The 16,033-nt window shown below is 55.1% G+C and overlaps 1 protein-coding gene across 1 annotated transcript in view; it reads left to right on the plus strand.

Annotated features, from left to right (window-relative positions):
* The window catches only part of LOC122377913 (cell surface glycoprotein 1-like), a 56,826-nt gene extending 41,789 nt beyond the window's left edge, over positions 1 to 15,037 (plus strand). Inside the window, exons 4-9 of the mRNA XM_043358505.1 lie at positions 5,468 to 5,554; positions 7,522 to 7,631; positions 10,024 to 10,103; positions 10,588 to 10,760; positions 11,084 to 11,224; positions 11,774 to 15,037. Coding sequence (XP_043214440.1) covers positions 5,468 to 5,554; positions 7,522 to 7,631; positions 10,024 to 10,103; positions 10,588 to 10,760; positions 11,084 to 11,224; positions 11,774 to 14,232 — 3,050 coding nt within the window. The 3' untranslated portion in view covers positions 14,233 to 15,037. The remainder of the gene's footprint in view (positions 1 to 5,467; positions 5,555 to 7,521; positions 7,632 to 10,023; positions 10,104 to 10,587; positions 10,761 to 11,083; positions 11,225 to 11,773) is intronic.
* The last annotated feature ends 996 nt before the right edge of the window (positions 15,038 to 16,033 follow it).

Raw genomic sequence — 16,033 nt, forward strand, 5'->3', positions numbered from 1 at the left:
AATGTTTAAATGCATAAGCATCAACCCGGATTATGTGTATGCACATTTACCACGAGACTGTGAAATTTCATCGTTGTATGCCAAATACTTTCCGAGATATCCACCAAAAACCTCATTTTCTGCCGTTTGGGGTATTCTGGCCGCAATCTTCCTGGGATCGCCTATGACATCCATGGTGCCACCTAGCGAGAGGGACGCGGAAACACAGAATCATGAATGAATCGAGCGCGTAGTAAACGGTGTATGGAAGGGAGACTCGGCAGAGGCTATCCGGGTGGCCGGCGCGCGGCGCGCCCTTAGGCATCGGCCGACCCTTCGGACCGCGTGGGGTCAGAGGTCGCGCTCGGGAAGTCTCGGCTCTGGGTTTTAGCGCTGTGCAGTCAGGAAGGGAGGGGAGGATAGCGCTAGCCCGACTGACTAGTATCTCGGCTGATTCGTGTGGGGTGGAACGGATCACAGAACGGGATGGTGGCTAGTGGTGGATGATGGGATGGTGGTTAGGTTAGTGCGTACTGCGTAGAACGTAGCTGAACATGTTTTTTTTTTCATGGCAAACAACAAGCAGCATAATGTGCGGGATTATGCCAGAACTCATACAAAAAGGAACTAATATTTCGGCCGAGGGAGTGGATGAGTGCCGTGACAAAGCATGACGATGCTGCCAAAATCGGGATGCTTGTTTGCTCCCATTTTTTGTATTAAGTTTTAACCCTAACTAACATGCGGCGCTTGCTCCGAACTTAGAGGTCCCCGACTGACCTTGGACCTTCAAATCGCACCCGTCCGGTGCGCCACCTTTTCTTCAGGGGCGCTCTTCTTGGTTGTATCTGTTCTTACCAATAACTAAAGCAAATCGAATGTATAATAAAAAAGGCACACCTCAAACACAGTTTAATTCACATCCGCTCGCGTGCATACTTGTTTTTACCTATACCTTCTCGCATCATAATATATCACTTCAGTGCTTAACCTTCAACGGAATTTTGGGTTTTCTGCATATACCCCGGCCGAGGGGGGGGGGGGGGGGCGATTACGACCCCTCTCTGTCTTTTTGCCCCTAATTGAGCTAGCGCCTTGCGGATAAAACTGACCGCGTGCGTCGTATGAGATGCAGCAACTGGTACCCGAGTTGAATGTCTCAGGTCCACCGATAAACTCTGAGGTCAGTATAAGTGCTCCAAGTCGCGGGATCGGTTTTTGGTAAACAACTTCACCTTAAGTGGTTACAGAGCCAAGAGTTTTGCATGCTAAAACGCGTCGAATAGTTTACGCTTCGTTTTTGTTGAGGTCAATTTAAGGTGTTTACCTCAGGTCATGTCAGGGCAGAGCCACTCAGGCCACAAGGCTGACTCAAGGAGGTCATATCGCTTCTTCGATGCGGTAGGTCCTTACAAGTCCACTGGTGGCTTCCCGACTCGCTAGCTCAATTTGATCGGGAATTTTTGGTGAAATCTCCTGTGACCTTAGTGACGTCATAAATGAAGTCGCCTAACTTTAAGAATGGAAAAGTGAATGCTGGGGCTTGCAAAAATTGTATAAAATCGCGAATTCATGCGCTTGAGACAGCTTTAGATGGCTCCCGGCGCCAAAATAACAGTTTTCATATTTCCCAATTGATTGATAATCGTGAGGTTGCGTGACCGACCTGACTTCAGGTGACTCTTAACCCGCGCACCGACGGGGGTCTGCGCCAACTTCGCACCGACGGGGGGGGGGGCGGATGACCGCCCCCCCCCCTGAGATCTCGAGAACGAAGCAAGATAGCGACAAGCGGTAAACGGCATCGGATACGCACGGCCAAGATCTACAATTTTTACAAAGGTCATTTTCAGGTCAGGTCAAAGATGACGTCACAGGGGTCGAAAAAGTCAAAATGGCGGCGCTAGATATGGAGAGAGTTTTTCTCGAATAACTTTCGAATTAGTCAAGATAGGAACAAACTAAGGGCATCATCGTGATCCTCTCGTCAATCCGCATCGAATGATATATATGTTGACCTTGAAAGGTCAAGGTCAAAGGTTGACCTCAGGTCACGTGACCTCGAGGTCATCATGTATATCATTCGATGCGTCTTGACGAGCTGAACACAATGAGACCATCCACGCGTCTGTATCTTGTTCCTGTACGGAGTTATTGGCCAAAAACCTTTGGTGACCTTTGATGACGTCACATGACCTCACAGCTGCCCAACAGCAAAACAGACCTCAAGGTAGTGAAGGTTGATCGTATATGAAGTCATGTTAAGTATATGGGGCCATTCCGACCCGTTTTAGTGGTAAAAACAGGGAGTTGATTTTTCCCCCATTGACTTATAATGGGGAGGTCGCGAAATTGACCTGACCTTAGGTCACCGATATCAATATTCCGAGATATACAAATTGTAGCTACTAATGACCTAATAATATCCTGCGACTTTCAAAGGCCTCCGACATCTACTGTAGCTGTGGCACGGTGACAAAGTTGCAAAAAAGTGACTTGAGGTTGGGTCATTCAAAGTGACCTGGTGACCTGACCTTAAGAGGTAGGAAGTTCAAACTTGCACACCATGTGTAAAATTGATGAGGTTATAGTCATACCAAATTTCCCGCTATTCGCGAAAAACCTCAGGGGGGGGGGCGGATATCCGCCCCCCCGTCGGTGCGCGGGTTAAGAAAAATACGAGATAGCTACATACAAGTTGTGAGGCCTCTTGGAGATAGTACTAGATCATATAAGCTTCATTTCACGTTGAAAAGTCCCCTGGCACGAAGGGTGCTGCGACGTCGCGACATTTTGGGGCCTTACAGAGGTTCACGTTTGACGCCATTGGTCGACGGCCTGACCTTAACCTTCGCACTTGTAGGAGGGTGTCGAACAGACCTCCTACCCTCAGTTTTTTTCGCAAATAACTCGCGCAAAAAGCGGCTGATTGCGGCGAAACTTTCAGTACCCTCGAGTTATTCAATATTACGCCTACCCTATAATTTGCATGACCCTGACTCAAAAGACCTTTGACTTGTGACCTGTTTTCCGAGACCATGTTTGGCCGGAATCGCGTTTTGGCGTATTTCGAGTAGAACGCGTTTTATTGTCTTTTTGTGGCTTTAAGCGATCAAACATGTGAAAGGATGTTGATCGCATGGATTCTAGTGGGTATCAAGGTCACGTGAAGATCAGTCAGGTCACTGACCTTTGATGACCTTTGTTCACTCTTTCGAGTTCTACATGTTTCTAGGGTAGATTTTGGAGTTGATTTCGCATTTAGAAACCGTTTGAACATTTAAGAAGTAGTTTTGGTTCACTCGTAACATGTGACCTGACCTGACCTGACCCGACCTGGCCTAAATGCACGAAAACATCATCTGTGATCAAAACTAACTTGAATTTCGTGATCAGCACCCCGCAAAACCCTATAACAGCTTCACTTTACGAAGCTCTAACAGGTCCCGATTCCCCGGTTTTTGAGTTATATTGACCTGTCAACCAATGACCTAGGACCTTAACCCTTGCCGGCACAGGCCATTTTGCGTCCTTCGACGGCACAAGGGGGGTTGGTACGACCCCCCTCGCGTTTGGCCCCTGATCGAGCTAGAGCTTCGCGGAAAAAACGAGCGTGTTGCCCGTCACGAGAGGAAGCCGATGATACCCAATTTTAAGGTCCTAGGTCATCGGGTGACCTTCCAGGTCAGGTCAATGACCCAAAAACCGGGAAAATCGGGACCTGTTAGAAAGTCGTAAAGTGTGGCTGCTATGTGGTTTTCCGGGGTGCTGATCACGAATATCGTATTAGTTTTGATCAGAGATGATGTCTTTAAGCATTTAGACCAGGTCAGGTCAGGTCAGGTCAGGTCAACCGGTAGGGGTTGTGACGGGTATTAGTAATACGTGTCAACCGCCTCTGACAGCTTCGTAACATGTTACGAAGGCACCAAAACTACTTCGTAAATGTTCAAATGGTTGCTAAATTCGAATTCAGCTCCAAAAACTAGCCTAGAAGCATGTAAAACTCGAAAAAGTGAACCGAGGTCACCCGAGGTCACCAAAGGTCAATGACCTGACCTGACCTTCAGCTGACCTTGAAACCCACCCTAATGTATGGGAGCAACATCAAATCACATGTTTGAACGTTTGAAACCACGAAAAGCTTGCAAACGCGCGGCTAATGCGAGCCGACATACGCCGAATCGCGATTCCGGCCAAACATGGTCTCGGAAAAGAGGTCACAGGTCAAAGGTCATTTGGGTCAGGGTCAAAAAAATTTCAGGGTAGGTGTAAAATTGATCAATGCGACGGTACTGAAAGTTTAATCGCGATCGGCCGCTTTTTACGCGAGTTATTCGCGAAAAACCTTAGGGGGGTTGCATCAACCCCCCTGTGCCGGCGAGGGTTAAAATTGGGTATCATCGGCCTCCTCTCGTCACGGGCAACACGCTCTTTTTCCGCGAAGCTCTAGCTCGATTAGGGGCTGAACGGCAAAGGGGTCCAACGGACCCTCCTCCCCCTCTTTACGATAGACGCTGGCAAAACACCAATATGGGCGAGGGTGAAAATACAGCTGCTGTCATAAAAATTCAGCTTGAACCAAAGGTCAGGCTTGCCAAATTTCAGCTCTCGCAGCTATCAACAAAAATAAACATGTGGAGGCGGCACCTGCCTCCCCCCCCTCCTCTCGGCCACTGCCAGCGAGGTTGCGTATCATACATGTTACAAAGCATCATATCAAGATGACACACCCCAGCAGCCTGAACAAAAACTTATTACCCACGCTAGTCTATCGGCACCATAGCACATGGTCGAGACTGTCGTCAGCCACGGACGCGCACTCGACCAACCCTCTGAGCCCGTTGACTGCGGGTGACCTCGACATGTCAAGCCTGATCGGCGGCCGGCCGCTGTCGTGCGGTCGTTACACGCGGAGGGGAGAGAGACACAAAGTTCTACGTTATAGCTGACCTCTGACCTTTCCCTGCGCCCTGGTCACCGACCCCGCTCCATGTCGCTGGGCGGTGGCATGGCGGTGGAAACCGGTTCTAGCCTCTACACATGCCACCATTCTAACCCTCCCCTCCCCACGCTACTACGCGGCGTGGAGTACGCTCGTGCGTAACTGGGCGGAGCAAGGGGTCACGCGATACAGGGGCGGAACTGGTTGCCCTCCCGCTCGCCGAGCGACCAACGACTAATACCCTGGAGAACCGTACCTATGCACTTTCTGACAATATAGCTCGCAAAGGAGTAGTCTCGATACTGCTGAACATCTAGTTCTTATAACATTCACATGAGAACATAGATGCCACCGCCTTTAAATGTCTCAGCTAGCTTAAATGTAGTGCAAGGAATAGCATAGCAAATAAATGTGGATGCGGGAATATAATCGTCTGATTTCCACTGTTTTCGTACGAGGTTTGTCTTTTTGTACCAATATGTCTTCCAGCTAGTAGAGCATACCCCACCCGTCTCACTCTGTGACGCTCTCCTGTGTTCGCAGCTGGCACATTCAGCGGCGACGATGATTCGGCGGCTGACCTGCAGAAGAACCAACCACTGGCCTCCCTCGAACCGGTCGAAAACCCTGGTAAGTTCGACCGACCACCGCCAGGGTACCCTGGTATCGCCGCCCGCCGCCAGATGTCAGGCCAGGTCCTTCATCATCCCTCTGCACCCCTCTGGCTCCGCGGACGCATCCGAGTTACAACGGCGTTACTTTCTTGTGAAATTCAGTCGCTTGCCAACAGGATTTGCATGGTAACCACAAAAGAACATCCCCCACATCTCGACTCGAATGAATGGGCGCATCTCGCATACCACGTAGGTATGCAGCTCAATGCATAGCAAACCCAGTCAATTTTTTCTTACGGGTCGCTGAATTCAGTTCAGCGCCAGTCCACATTCTTTTCTCGGTTGCCCACCGGCCACCAGACATGTCGTAAATCGTCTGCAGCGCCCGGCCAGGCATTATGAAAGTCGTGGGGGCGTGTGGGATGAATGGGCGGGCGTGGCCTCGGGGTGGGCTGGTGCAGACGCCACGATAACATTACTCTGGGCTCATATAGCTGCGATAGAGGCAACCATTGCGTCACTGTATTGGCAGAAGCAAACGGATGATCACGAGCCACCAGTTAGAAGCAATCAAATAATCCTTGAAGGCCGCTCCGCCTTGCATCAGTAGCGGCGGAACGCCTTCAATTAAGGGGGGGGGGGGGCACTGCCGACTTTTGGTCCCATTCTCTCCATGCAACGCCCATAGGGCTAATGTTAAGTGGCCAAAATCAAAGGAGGGCACGGTGCCCCGGTGCCCTCCCCGTTCCGCCGCCTATGTTTTGCATCCCGCTCTCAGCTGACAGCTTCAAGGGCGATGAACGAGTAGCAAAGTACTTAATCTTGGATGAGCCAAGAGGCGATTAAGTGAAAAGCAGCTATGAACTTTTGTCTGAACTAGTTTCCCAAGCCAGCAAATGTCGAAGTTGGTTGGAAAATTACCACTATTTAAAGAAAAGAAGTAACGTCCCATGCCACACCTATCCGTGCTTCTATCCTCAGGATGCTGAAATCCTTCTCCTCCACGCCACAACCCCCTTCCGGGCTGGACAGGCAACTTTATCTCATGCGGGCTGCTCCCTTGGAGCGGCACCGCTGCTCCCGAGGGAGCGCACCCCGTAGCCGGGTGCAGTGAGTGCCTTGGGGCTGGGTGGCCTGTCCTCTGGACGGGCTCAGCCCCGGCGACTCACTAGGGTGCCTGCCCAGACCAATGTCTCCCCCTAAATCCTATCATCCTTCCGGCTCTGCAATGGTCTTGTCGACCGAAAGGGCCTAACCCAACAAAACAAACGTCCCATGCCCAAACTTCAGCCTCACCCGCCCACCGCATCGGAATCCTTATTGCCAATGACCCAGCCTAGTCCTCACCAAATAACGTTACCTACATTATATCCCCATGTTGCGCCCAGTCTAGACGGCAGTTTGTTATTTCCCACGCCCCAGGCAGTGTCCGAATATCCCTGTCTGACCGGCATTATCCCCCACGCCTCCAGTGTCCCAATTCACCCCTGTCTGGACGGCGGCCGCTATCCTCACGTGTCGTGTGGCCGCCGGCGCCGCGCCGCTGACCTTTCCTGACCGGCGCCCATCAGCGGCGAGCGCCGGCCGTCCCACGCCGCCCGGCTGACCTTCGGCGACCCTGTCCGCCGCGCCGGCCTGTCGGGCCCTCCCGTCGCGCCCTGAGAGGTGCGGCGCCGGGAGAGGTGACCCCCGCCGGGACACTGGGACACCCCAGCGCCGGCTGAGTGCCACGGCAGACGCAGTGGGAAATGGACGCTTTCAGACTGTTCGTAACGGTATATTACCCTCGTCTGTCTTGTTACCTGGAATGAAGACGGTTAATTGTGAGCCCCACCGTTTCCTTGTCAATGGAAGTCGGGAAATACGAGTGTTTCACGCTGCCCATGTTTACCAAGCCGACTACTTACCTAATTACATGCACCATTCGCACTTTCCATCTACCTTAGCCGGTCACTGAGCTGATTGTATGTGTGTGCATTTCAGTTGCCAACGCCTTTTCTGGATTGCTACGACTGGACACCGAGTTTAATGACGCCTTGAACGACCCGGGCTCGAAGGAGTACAAAAAACTGGCCCGAGACATCGAGCGAGAGGTAAGTACCGCTACCGGTCGAACAGAGTGGTTGGATAGTGGGGCGGATGGGCAGCCAAGAGGCCGCATGGTTGTGTGTGTGCACTGTGCACACAACGTGTGTGGATGGCCTTGAGGTTCAATTCAACAGCCAGCCAGATGAGGGGTAGGTGGTTGACCGGCTGTCTGGCTGGTTGAATTGAATAACTATATTGGTAAAGGATAAGTTGAGTGATTAGGCGTTGGTTTATTGGTTGATGGGTTAGGACTGGAGCCGGTTTGATTGGCTGCATAGGTTGATAAGTTGATTGAGCAGGTAGGCAGCTGGCTGGTCAGTTTATTCGTAGGACGTTAAACGGTTATATGGCAGACCAGCCGACCTCCCCGCTCCCATCTCCTACCCGCCGCGGCAGCACAGCCGGTCAGCCGAAATGAGGATGCATCGCTGCGCTGATGTGCCACTTGGCCCGGCCCGCCGGGAAGCGGCCAATGACACGAAACCCGCCGAGCACTCCGGTCTGCACCACTGCACCGGCCGAATGTCTGGCCGGGGTAACGGGCCCAGCCCGACGCAGACTAACAGACAGGCGATGGATCTATTTACGAAGTCAGCACAAGTTTTTGCATGACTGCTTATAAACGTCACGACAAAATGTTCCAGATGCCGGAAATGATAAGGTTGCAGCCAAATAGTATGGGCAAAACCTGACGATGCCACTTGCGGTAACATTTTGCGGGTGGATCATCCTCCAGAAGCCGTTTCGCAACTCCGGAAAATAATCGAAATATTTCACCATTTTTGTGGCCAGTCTTGTAAGTGCTCTGCGATGTTTCTTCTGCACGATTGCTCAAAGATATTCGATTTCGCGGTAGCATTCCCAAGTAAACATCTGGAATGTTTGCAGCAGTCTTGGTGTCGTCTAATGACATCCTGGTTAATAAACTGATAGCGACTTTCTATGTCATCACTCGTTCATAACAAAAATGACAAGCGTTGGAAGTGCATATGATACACATCTCAGCAATTGAACACCGGCTCAAAAGTTTAAGTTCGTTTGGAGCGGTCGGAAGCTGCCGTGTGCTTCCGCGAACAAACTTCCTCACCTCATATGTCGCCAACCTGTGGCATACAGGAAGGAACAAACTCGTTCACAGGTCGGTTCACCACGAGCCAGTCAGATCAAACACGACACACAAAGTCCGCAGTCGCCGTCGGAAACTTTCCAAACGTCTCAGCTCCGGCAACTTCCCGGTGCTGCCCTTCCGGGTTGCCGCCGGAAGCCTTTATACCGGCTATAACGAGTTCACTGCACAGCGGGGTGTTATGTAAATGGCAGAGTCGGCAGAGCCTCTTCCGTCGGGCTGACGCCCTGCCCGTGCGTCGCGAGCATGCTAAGTGAGATGAGAGCCGACCCGAGAGTAGCAGACCACTCGGGACATCCGCTGAGCGATCAACTGCGCCATTCAGCTTACAGGTACCGCGTCGCATATCCACTTAGTGGACGGAAACGGTGCGGTAAGTCATCCGGAGGAGGATGCAGCTGATAGCAAGGGTTATTTTGTAGGTACTCGCGAGACAAAAAAAAAATGCTAATAAAAAAGCTATCAAAGAGGACGTTAGATCCGAGATCAGTGCTATTAGCTTTACATGCATGGTGATTGGGGGCGTTATATCCGCATATCCGCTATTGCATCGTATGCTATTTCTCCCGGTAGACCCCCATAGCCCAATACAACGCAATATCCAAACCACACGTACCCTTTCGTCAACCCGAAGCCTCCGCCCCGTCCTGCCCCCGGCTTGCAGCTCGGCAGCGGACGTGGCGCAGCTCCGTCGGGTCCAGGGCACGCCCGCTGCGGCCTCGGACGCCGCTGAACACTCCCCGGTGCCTCCGTCCTACGTCATACAGCCAAGGCCGGGGGTGCCGCCCGGCCCAGCACGGCGCGGGCACGGCGCCGCTCGGTCCGTCGGGCACGTACCCATCGGTGGCCAGCGGCGCGGCCGGGCCGGGTCCGTCGGCCGCCGACGCCCACACTCCACCCCGTGACGCCATTGGTGACGTGAGAGGCGTCCAAACGCGGCGCCTGAATGGATGCCGAGCCCGCCGCGCGGCCGCCGCTGATGGTTCGACACCATCTCTGGAGGGATTGCTGATGAGTTCCGGCAGAATGGATATTCCCGGTGGTGGTGTTTATTTGTTTCCAATGCAATAGGTCACCCGATTCCGCCAGGACCAGGTATATGTGACCAGCTCTGCATTTCTGTCTGGGTGACGCCTGTGCCTCCCCCACGCCTTCCGGGCAGACGGCTGCAAGTCCCGGAGCCAAACACCGGCCGTCTGACAATAATCCACGCCGACCCCGAGTGGTGGGAGCAAGCCGTCTGACCCCCTCTCTCCTCGCTCTGCCCTCAGATGGACATCGCCTACTCAGTCGGCCAGTGGCCCGAGGGCACTGACCTCGGACGGATCACTACCAGGGTCACCGGCTTCACGTGAGTATCGAGGCCTCTCCCCACATCTGCAGCCTCTCTCCGGCGAGCGCCGCGCGCTGCAGCCGTGCACATCTCGCTGTGTGTTGTTCATCTGTCGGCGGGCTATGGGGCGCCGGTGGGTGAGCTATGAGATATCTGTCCGCGACCTATGAGGCATGTGGCCGGTCAATCGACGGTGCAGGCCGGCCCGCGTCACGGTCGCCGGAAGTTTACGACAGCCGTACATAAAATTCCCGCCGTGCAAGGCTTGATTTTCCAGACGGAAATGCAGTCGCGGCGCGCTGCAATTCATCGCGCACTGGATGGCCACGCCCGCCGGTCGACAGACGGCTGGATGCCCCCCGGTGACGGCCGTTCTCAGAAACAATCCTGTTTTGTAGCGCGCGGAGCCGGCTCGTCTGGAAGTGTACGTGTCGCCGGCTGTCCAGACGGCCGTCGGATCGCTCCAGACGCCCCCCGCTGACCCGTCCCCGCCCCTCTCCAGGGAGGGCAGCGTGGTGGCCGCCTATGACCTGGTGACCGAGCTGGAACCGGCGCAGGGCTCTGCCGAGGATGTCAGCGAGCGGCTGCAGCGGCGCGTGGCCGAGTTCTTCAGCCCTGAGTCGGGCGAGTCGGGGAGCGGTCTCAACGTCCAGGTGGTCGAGAGCGCCGTCAGACGTGAGTGGTCGGCTGGACGAGTCAGCGGGCGATGTAGCCTGATTCTGACTTTGAATATGGACCTGGCCATGCACTCATACATATGCGCGTTGATTCACTGCTGGCGCTGACTAGAGGGTATAGAAGTAAGAGCGGCAACTCAAGTTTTCAAAGTTAAAGTATCAAAATGCAGCAAAAATATCGTAGTAGCGTAATTGCAGAGTGCTGTGGAGTTAACGATGATATCATCAGAATGGCGCAGTGCAGAATACTCCGTCGAATATCTAGCTGACATGCATGCGAGTGGTAACTTTCCACTGTAACGGTGTCGTCTCTTTCCTCAGCGATGGAGGATAAGTGCGTCACCGAGAACAACATGGGCTGCTCACACGAGTGCATGTTCTCCAAGAACCTGATGACGTTCACCTGCTCGTGCCCCGAGGGCATGGAGCTGGGTCAGGACGACAAGACCTGCCACGGCCCCGGTGAGTGTCATCCCGCCGCGCGAGGTGCATGCAAATGCCAGTCACGTTTCGCCTGTCACGCTCCGACACTTCCTGTTTCCGTTGCAGAAATACGGCCGCTGAATTTATTTTCAGTTCGATGGCGTGCTCGATAGCCCTGAAGACTGATCACCGGGCTCATTTCCGTTCGACCCTGGTATCGCGGCAGTAATAATGTCGAGCCGAGTCGGCTATATTTGACGCACGTATCGCATACACGGTGCCCCCCTCACCCCTCCCGCTACCCGCCGGCGGCGTCGTGCGTTCCCAGAACGGCCTCCCACCGGAAGCGCCTTTTGCGCATCGACCTCCGCCGCACCCAGCAACCAGAATCACAGCCGGTTACTTGGTTTGAAAAGTGACGGCTTTGCCGGTACGGAAATGCTTATTGCATTGACCTCAGTTCAAATTACATTACATGTTTCGTTCTAGGCATTGGCGTGAAGTGTGCGGCGTATTGCTGGTTATGTCAGTCTCAGCGCACGGCTGCCCTGGTGCTCTCTGCTAACGCCTGCCCTCGGTGTGTTTCAGAGCCGGAGCTGGAGCCCGTGCTGCACAAGGAGTCCACCTTCGAGGCAGACAAGGAGTGGAAGAACGACCACCACGAGCATGGCCACCCGGATCACGACCACGAGCACGACCATGACCACGACCACGGCCACGGCCACGACGCCCACGCTGAGCCCGAGCCAGAGACGACTGCTGAGCCCGAGCCGGAGCCTGAGGTAACTGCTGAGCCTGAGCCGGAGCCCGAGACGAGCGCTGGTCATGACCATGATCACGACCATCATGATCATCACGATGCTCACATGGACCACGCTGATCATATGGAAACCACGGCGGAGCCTGAGCCGGAGCCCGAGACAAGCGCTGGCCACGAGCACGATCACGATCACGCACACGACCACGACGCTCACGCTGAGCCCGAGCCTGAGTCTACTGCTGAGCCGGAGCCGGAGCCTGAGTCAACTGCTGAGCCCGAGCCCGAGACAAGCGCTGGCCATGAGCACGATCACGATCACGCACACGACCACGATGTTCACGCTGAGCCCGAGCCTGAGTCTACTGCTGAGCCCGAGCCGGAGCCTGAGGCAACTGCTGAGCCGGAGCCAGAGCCCGAAACCACTGCTGAGCCGGAGCCGGAGCCTGAGGCCACTGCTGAGCCAGAGCCTGAGGTAAAGGCGGCTGACCACATGCATGACCATCATGAGGAGCATATGGAGCATATGGATCACGTGGACGCTACAGCGGAGCCGGAGCCTGAAGCCACTGCTGAACCGGAGCCAGAGCCAGAGGCCACCGCTGAGCCTGAGCCAGAGCCCGAGGCCACTGCTGAGCCAGAGCCTGAGGCAAAGGCGGCTGACCATATGCATGACCATCATGAGGAGCATATGGAGCATATGGATCACGTGGACGCTACAGCGGAGCCGGAGCCTGAAGCCACGGCGGAGCCTGAAGCCACGGCGGAGCCGGAGCCTGAGCCCGAAACAACCGCTGAGCCTGAGCCTGAGGCAACTGCTGAGCCGGAGCCGGAGCCCGAGACAACTGCTGAGCCCGAGCCGGAGCCGGCCGTTTCCGCAGAGCCTGACATGGAGCATGAACTGACCCTGAAGGAGAAGCTGGCGCTCGGAGAACAAATGGGCATCGAGCCAGAGTGGGAGAACGAGGCGTTCGACGCGGCCGGCCCGGTCACCACACCAGGCCCGGAGCAGGAGATGAATGAGGTGCCGGAAGATCCCGTCAACCCGCCGTCGCTGGCCGATGACGAGATGCACCACGGTGTCGTCGACACCAACGCAGAGTGGCTACCCGTAACGGAGAAGACGGCCGACCGGCAAGGTAAGCTGCTGGAGGTTGAGGGCAGCGGCGCTGAGGAGAGCATGATGATGGACGAGGAGGCTGTCGCCGAGCCGGAGCCTTCCGCCGAACATGAGCCTTCTGCCGAGCATGAGCCTTCCGCCGAGCCGGAGCCTTCTGCTGAGCCGGAACCTTCTGCTGACCATGAGCCGTCTGCCGAGCCGGAACCTTCTGCTGATCATGAGGTTTCTGCTGACCATGAACCGTCTGCCGAGCCGGAACCTTCTGCTGATCATGAGGCTTCCGCTGAGCCAAAGCCTTCTGCTGAGTCGGAGCCTTCTGCTGAGCCGGAGCCCTCCGCTGACCATGAGCCCTCTGCCGAGCCGGAGCCTTCCGCTGATCATGAGGCTTCCGCTGAGCCGGAGCCTTCTGCTGACCATGAGCCTTCTGCCGAGCCGGAACCTTCTGCTGATCATGAGGCTTCTGCTTACCATGAACCTTCTACCGAGCCGGAGCCTTCTGCCGAACATGAGCCTTCTGTCGAGCCGGAACCTTCTGCTGATCATGAGGCTGCTGCTGACCATGAACCTTCTGCTGAGCCGGAGCCTTCTGCTGACCCTGAGCTCTCTGCCGAACATGAGCCTTCTGCTGAGCCGGAACCTTCTGCTGAGCCGGAGCCTTCTGCTGAGCCGGAGCCTTCTGCTGACCATGAGCCCTCTGCCGAGCCGAAGCCTTCCGCTGACCATGAAGCTCCTGCTGATCATGAGCCTTCTGCTGAGCCGGAGCCTTCTGCTGAGCATGACTCGTCCTCCGACGCCCCTGTGGCAAAGCCTGTCCCCGAAGTTGAGGTGGCCACTGAGCCTGAAACCTCCCCCGAGCCCGAGGTGACGGATAAGTCTGAGGTCGCGACTGAGCCCGAAGTCGTTGCTGAGTCTGAGGCTGCCCCTGAGGCCGCCTCTGAGCCTGATGTTGTCCCTGAGGTCAAGGTCTCGGCAGAGCCTGAAGCCGCTCCTGAGGCTGAAGTCTCGGCTGAGCCTGCAATCACCCCTGTGGATAAGGTCTCGACGGAGCCTGAGGTGGCCGCCGAGCCGGAGTCGCAGGCGGCAGAGGAGCCGGCGGCGTCAGAGACGCCAGCAGCCGGAGCCGAGGCGCCGGCGTCGGCCGCCGAGCAGGCGCGGCGGAGGCGCCGGTAGTGGTGCTAAGCCGTGGCAGCGGACACCATGTGATACAAGTGAAAGGGAACGAGCGGGAGAGGGAGCCGGCGCGCCAGTAGCGGGCAGCGGCCGGAGAGCGTCTGCCGGCGCCGCTCGCACGGGTCACTCGCCCCAGCGCCGTTCAGTGAATGGCGTTTCCTGACGGACTTTCGGTCCGACCCACCAGATGCCCGCTTCGCAGAACGCGAGCCTTCACTACCGGCCAGCGCGACAGGGCTCCGAGGGAGAGTGGGGCGCACTGACCATACAGGGAGGGACTGGCATAACTAGTGCGGAGAATCGCAGTCGCATAATGAAAGATTAGTCGACAGTTCCAGGGCGGGACGCTCGAGAACGAAAATCGACGGGGAGGGGTGGGGTGAACGAGGCGTTCTCATTTGTATGTCTGGAACGCCAGCGCGAGGGAGGGGTCCGGGTTCTATGAAAGCTCACAGGGGATCCAGTGGGCGTGGGACGCACTGGCGCCAAGTGCAGACCCACCAAACTTAGCGTGTGTCATGGAGTGTTCGGGTCGAGTCGAACTGGGGACTCTCGCGGATGGTTCTTATCCGTCCAAGATGCGGGACAGTCCGCTTCGTACGCCTTACGAGTTTCGGTGTGCCAGTCAGAATGAGACCTGTCCTGTATGTGTGTGCGAATGTGCGGGCCATGGGTCCAGTGTACCGCGCGAGTGTCAGAACAATGAAACATGTGTATTCTTCCCTTATGTAGAACTGACTCGAGTCAATGTGATTGTACATATGCTGACACTAGCTAGGACGATATCAATACAAGTACATTTCGAGCCAATTTTTAAACGGCGCCGCCTTTGTGCTGCTGCTAGTCACGTGTCACGTCGTTCCCCGACTTGGCGGCGGCCGTTCTGCGAGCGCCCCACGCACGTGACTCGCGGCTCACTTCCGCGAGCGGTGACACATGTGCGCGTCGGCCGAGCCCTCGCGCCCGGCGGCGGAAGTGCCTCCCGCTGGCTGATACAGCTCGTTGCGGGCTAATTGACGGCTATCAGCGGGCTGTCGCCAGCGGCGGACGGAGGGCAGGGCCAACTGAGAACGCCTGAGAGCGAGACGGGCCAGACTTTCGGGCACAAAGCGGGGCAGGATACACTTCCAACTGCGGCGGAGCAGGGTAGACTTATCACACTATATAGGGGCAGATCAGGAATAGACAGAACAACTGGCATTGCAACTGCGAAGGACTATGCAGTGTGTAGATCCGATCGGTCGACCGTGGAAAACACGCCTGCTGAAATACGACACTGGGCGGAGCACACTGTTCAACGTACACCGCACAACGCAAAATGCACTTGCACATACCTACTACAGGGGCGTTCCACGACAAATCGACAAATAAAAAATTAAATTTGCACCCACATATTTTATTCTTCGTTGAAAACTGGTGTAAGGGGTTGTGATGGGCGGGGAAGCCAGCTGTGGCAAGGATTTTATTCTTCGAACAACGGTTTCCGAGATATACCCTCGGGCAATTCCTGGAGGTCACGCTGCAACCCTTATTATGTTTGGCGGCTTATATAACTCAAAAACTATTGGTTTTCTATGATAAAAACTTCATATGGTTCAACTCACAATCAACCAACAAACATTATGGCCATCTCGGATTTTCAATTTTTGAAAATTTTGATCACGTGACCTTTTGACCTATTTGTCAAAGAGTGACCTTGATATTTTCCCCCACCAAAAGTTAAAATTTTGTCTGATGACGATTAAAACCTTATCAATTGTCATTCATATGCGATAATAAAAAAGTGGTTATCGGCCTGCGT

Source organism: Amphibalanus amphitrite, unplaced genomic scaffold (genome assembly GCF_019059575.1).
Source record: "Amphibalanus amphitrite isolate SeventyFive unplaced genomic scaffold, NRLGWU_Aamphi_draft 000052F_arrow, whole genome shotgun sequence".
NCBI classification, from domain to species: Eukaryota; Metazoa; Arthropoda; class Thecostraca; order Balanomorpha; family Balanidae; genus Amphibalanus; species Amphibalanus amphitrite.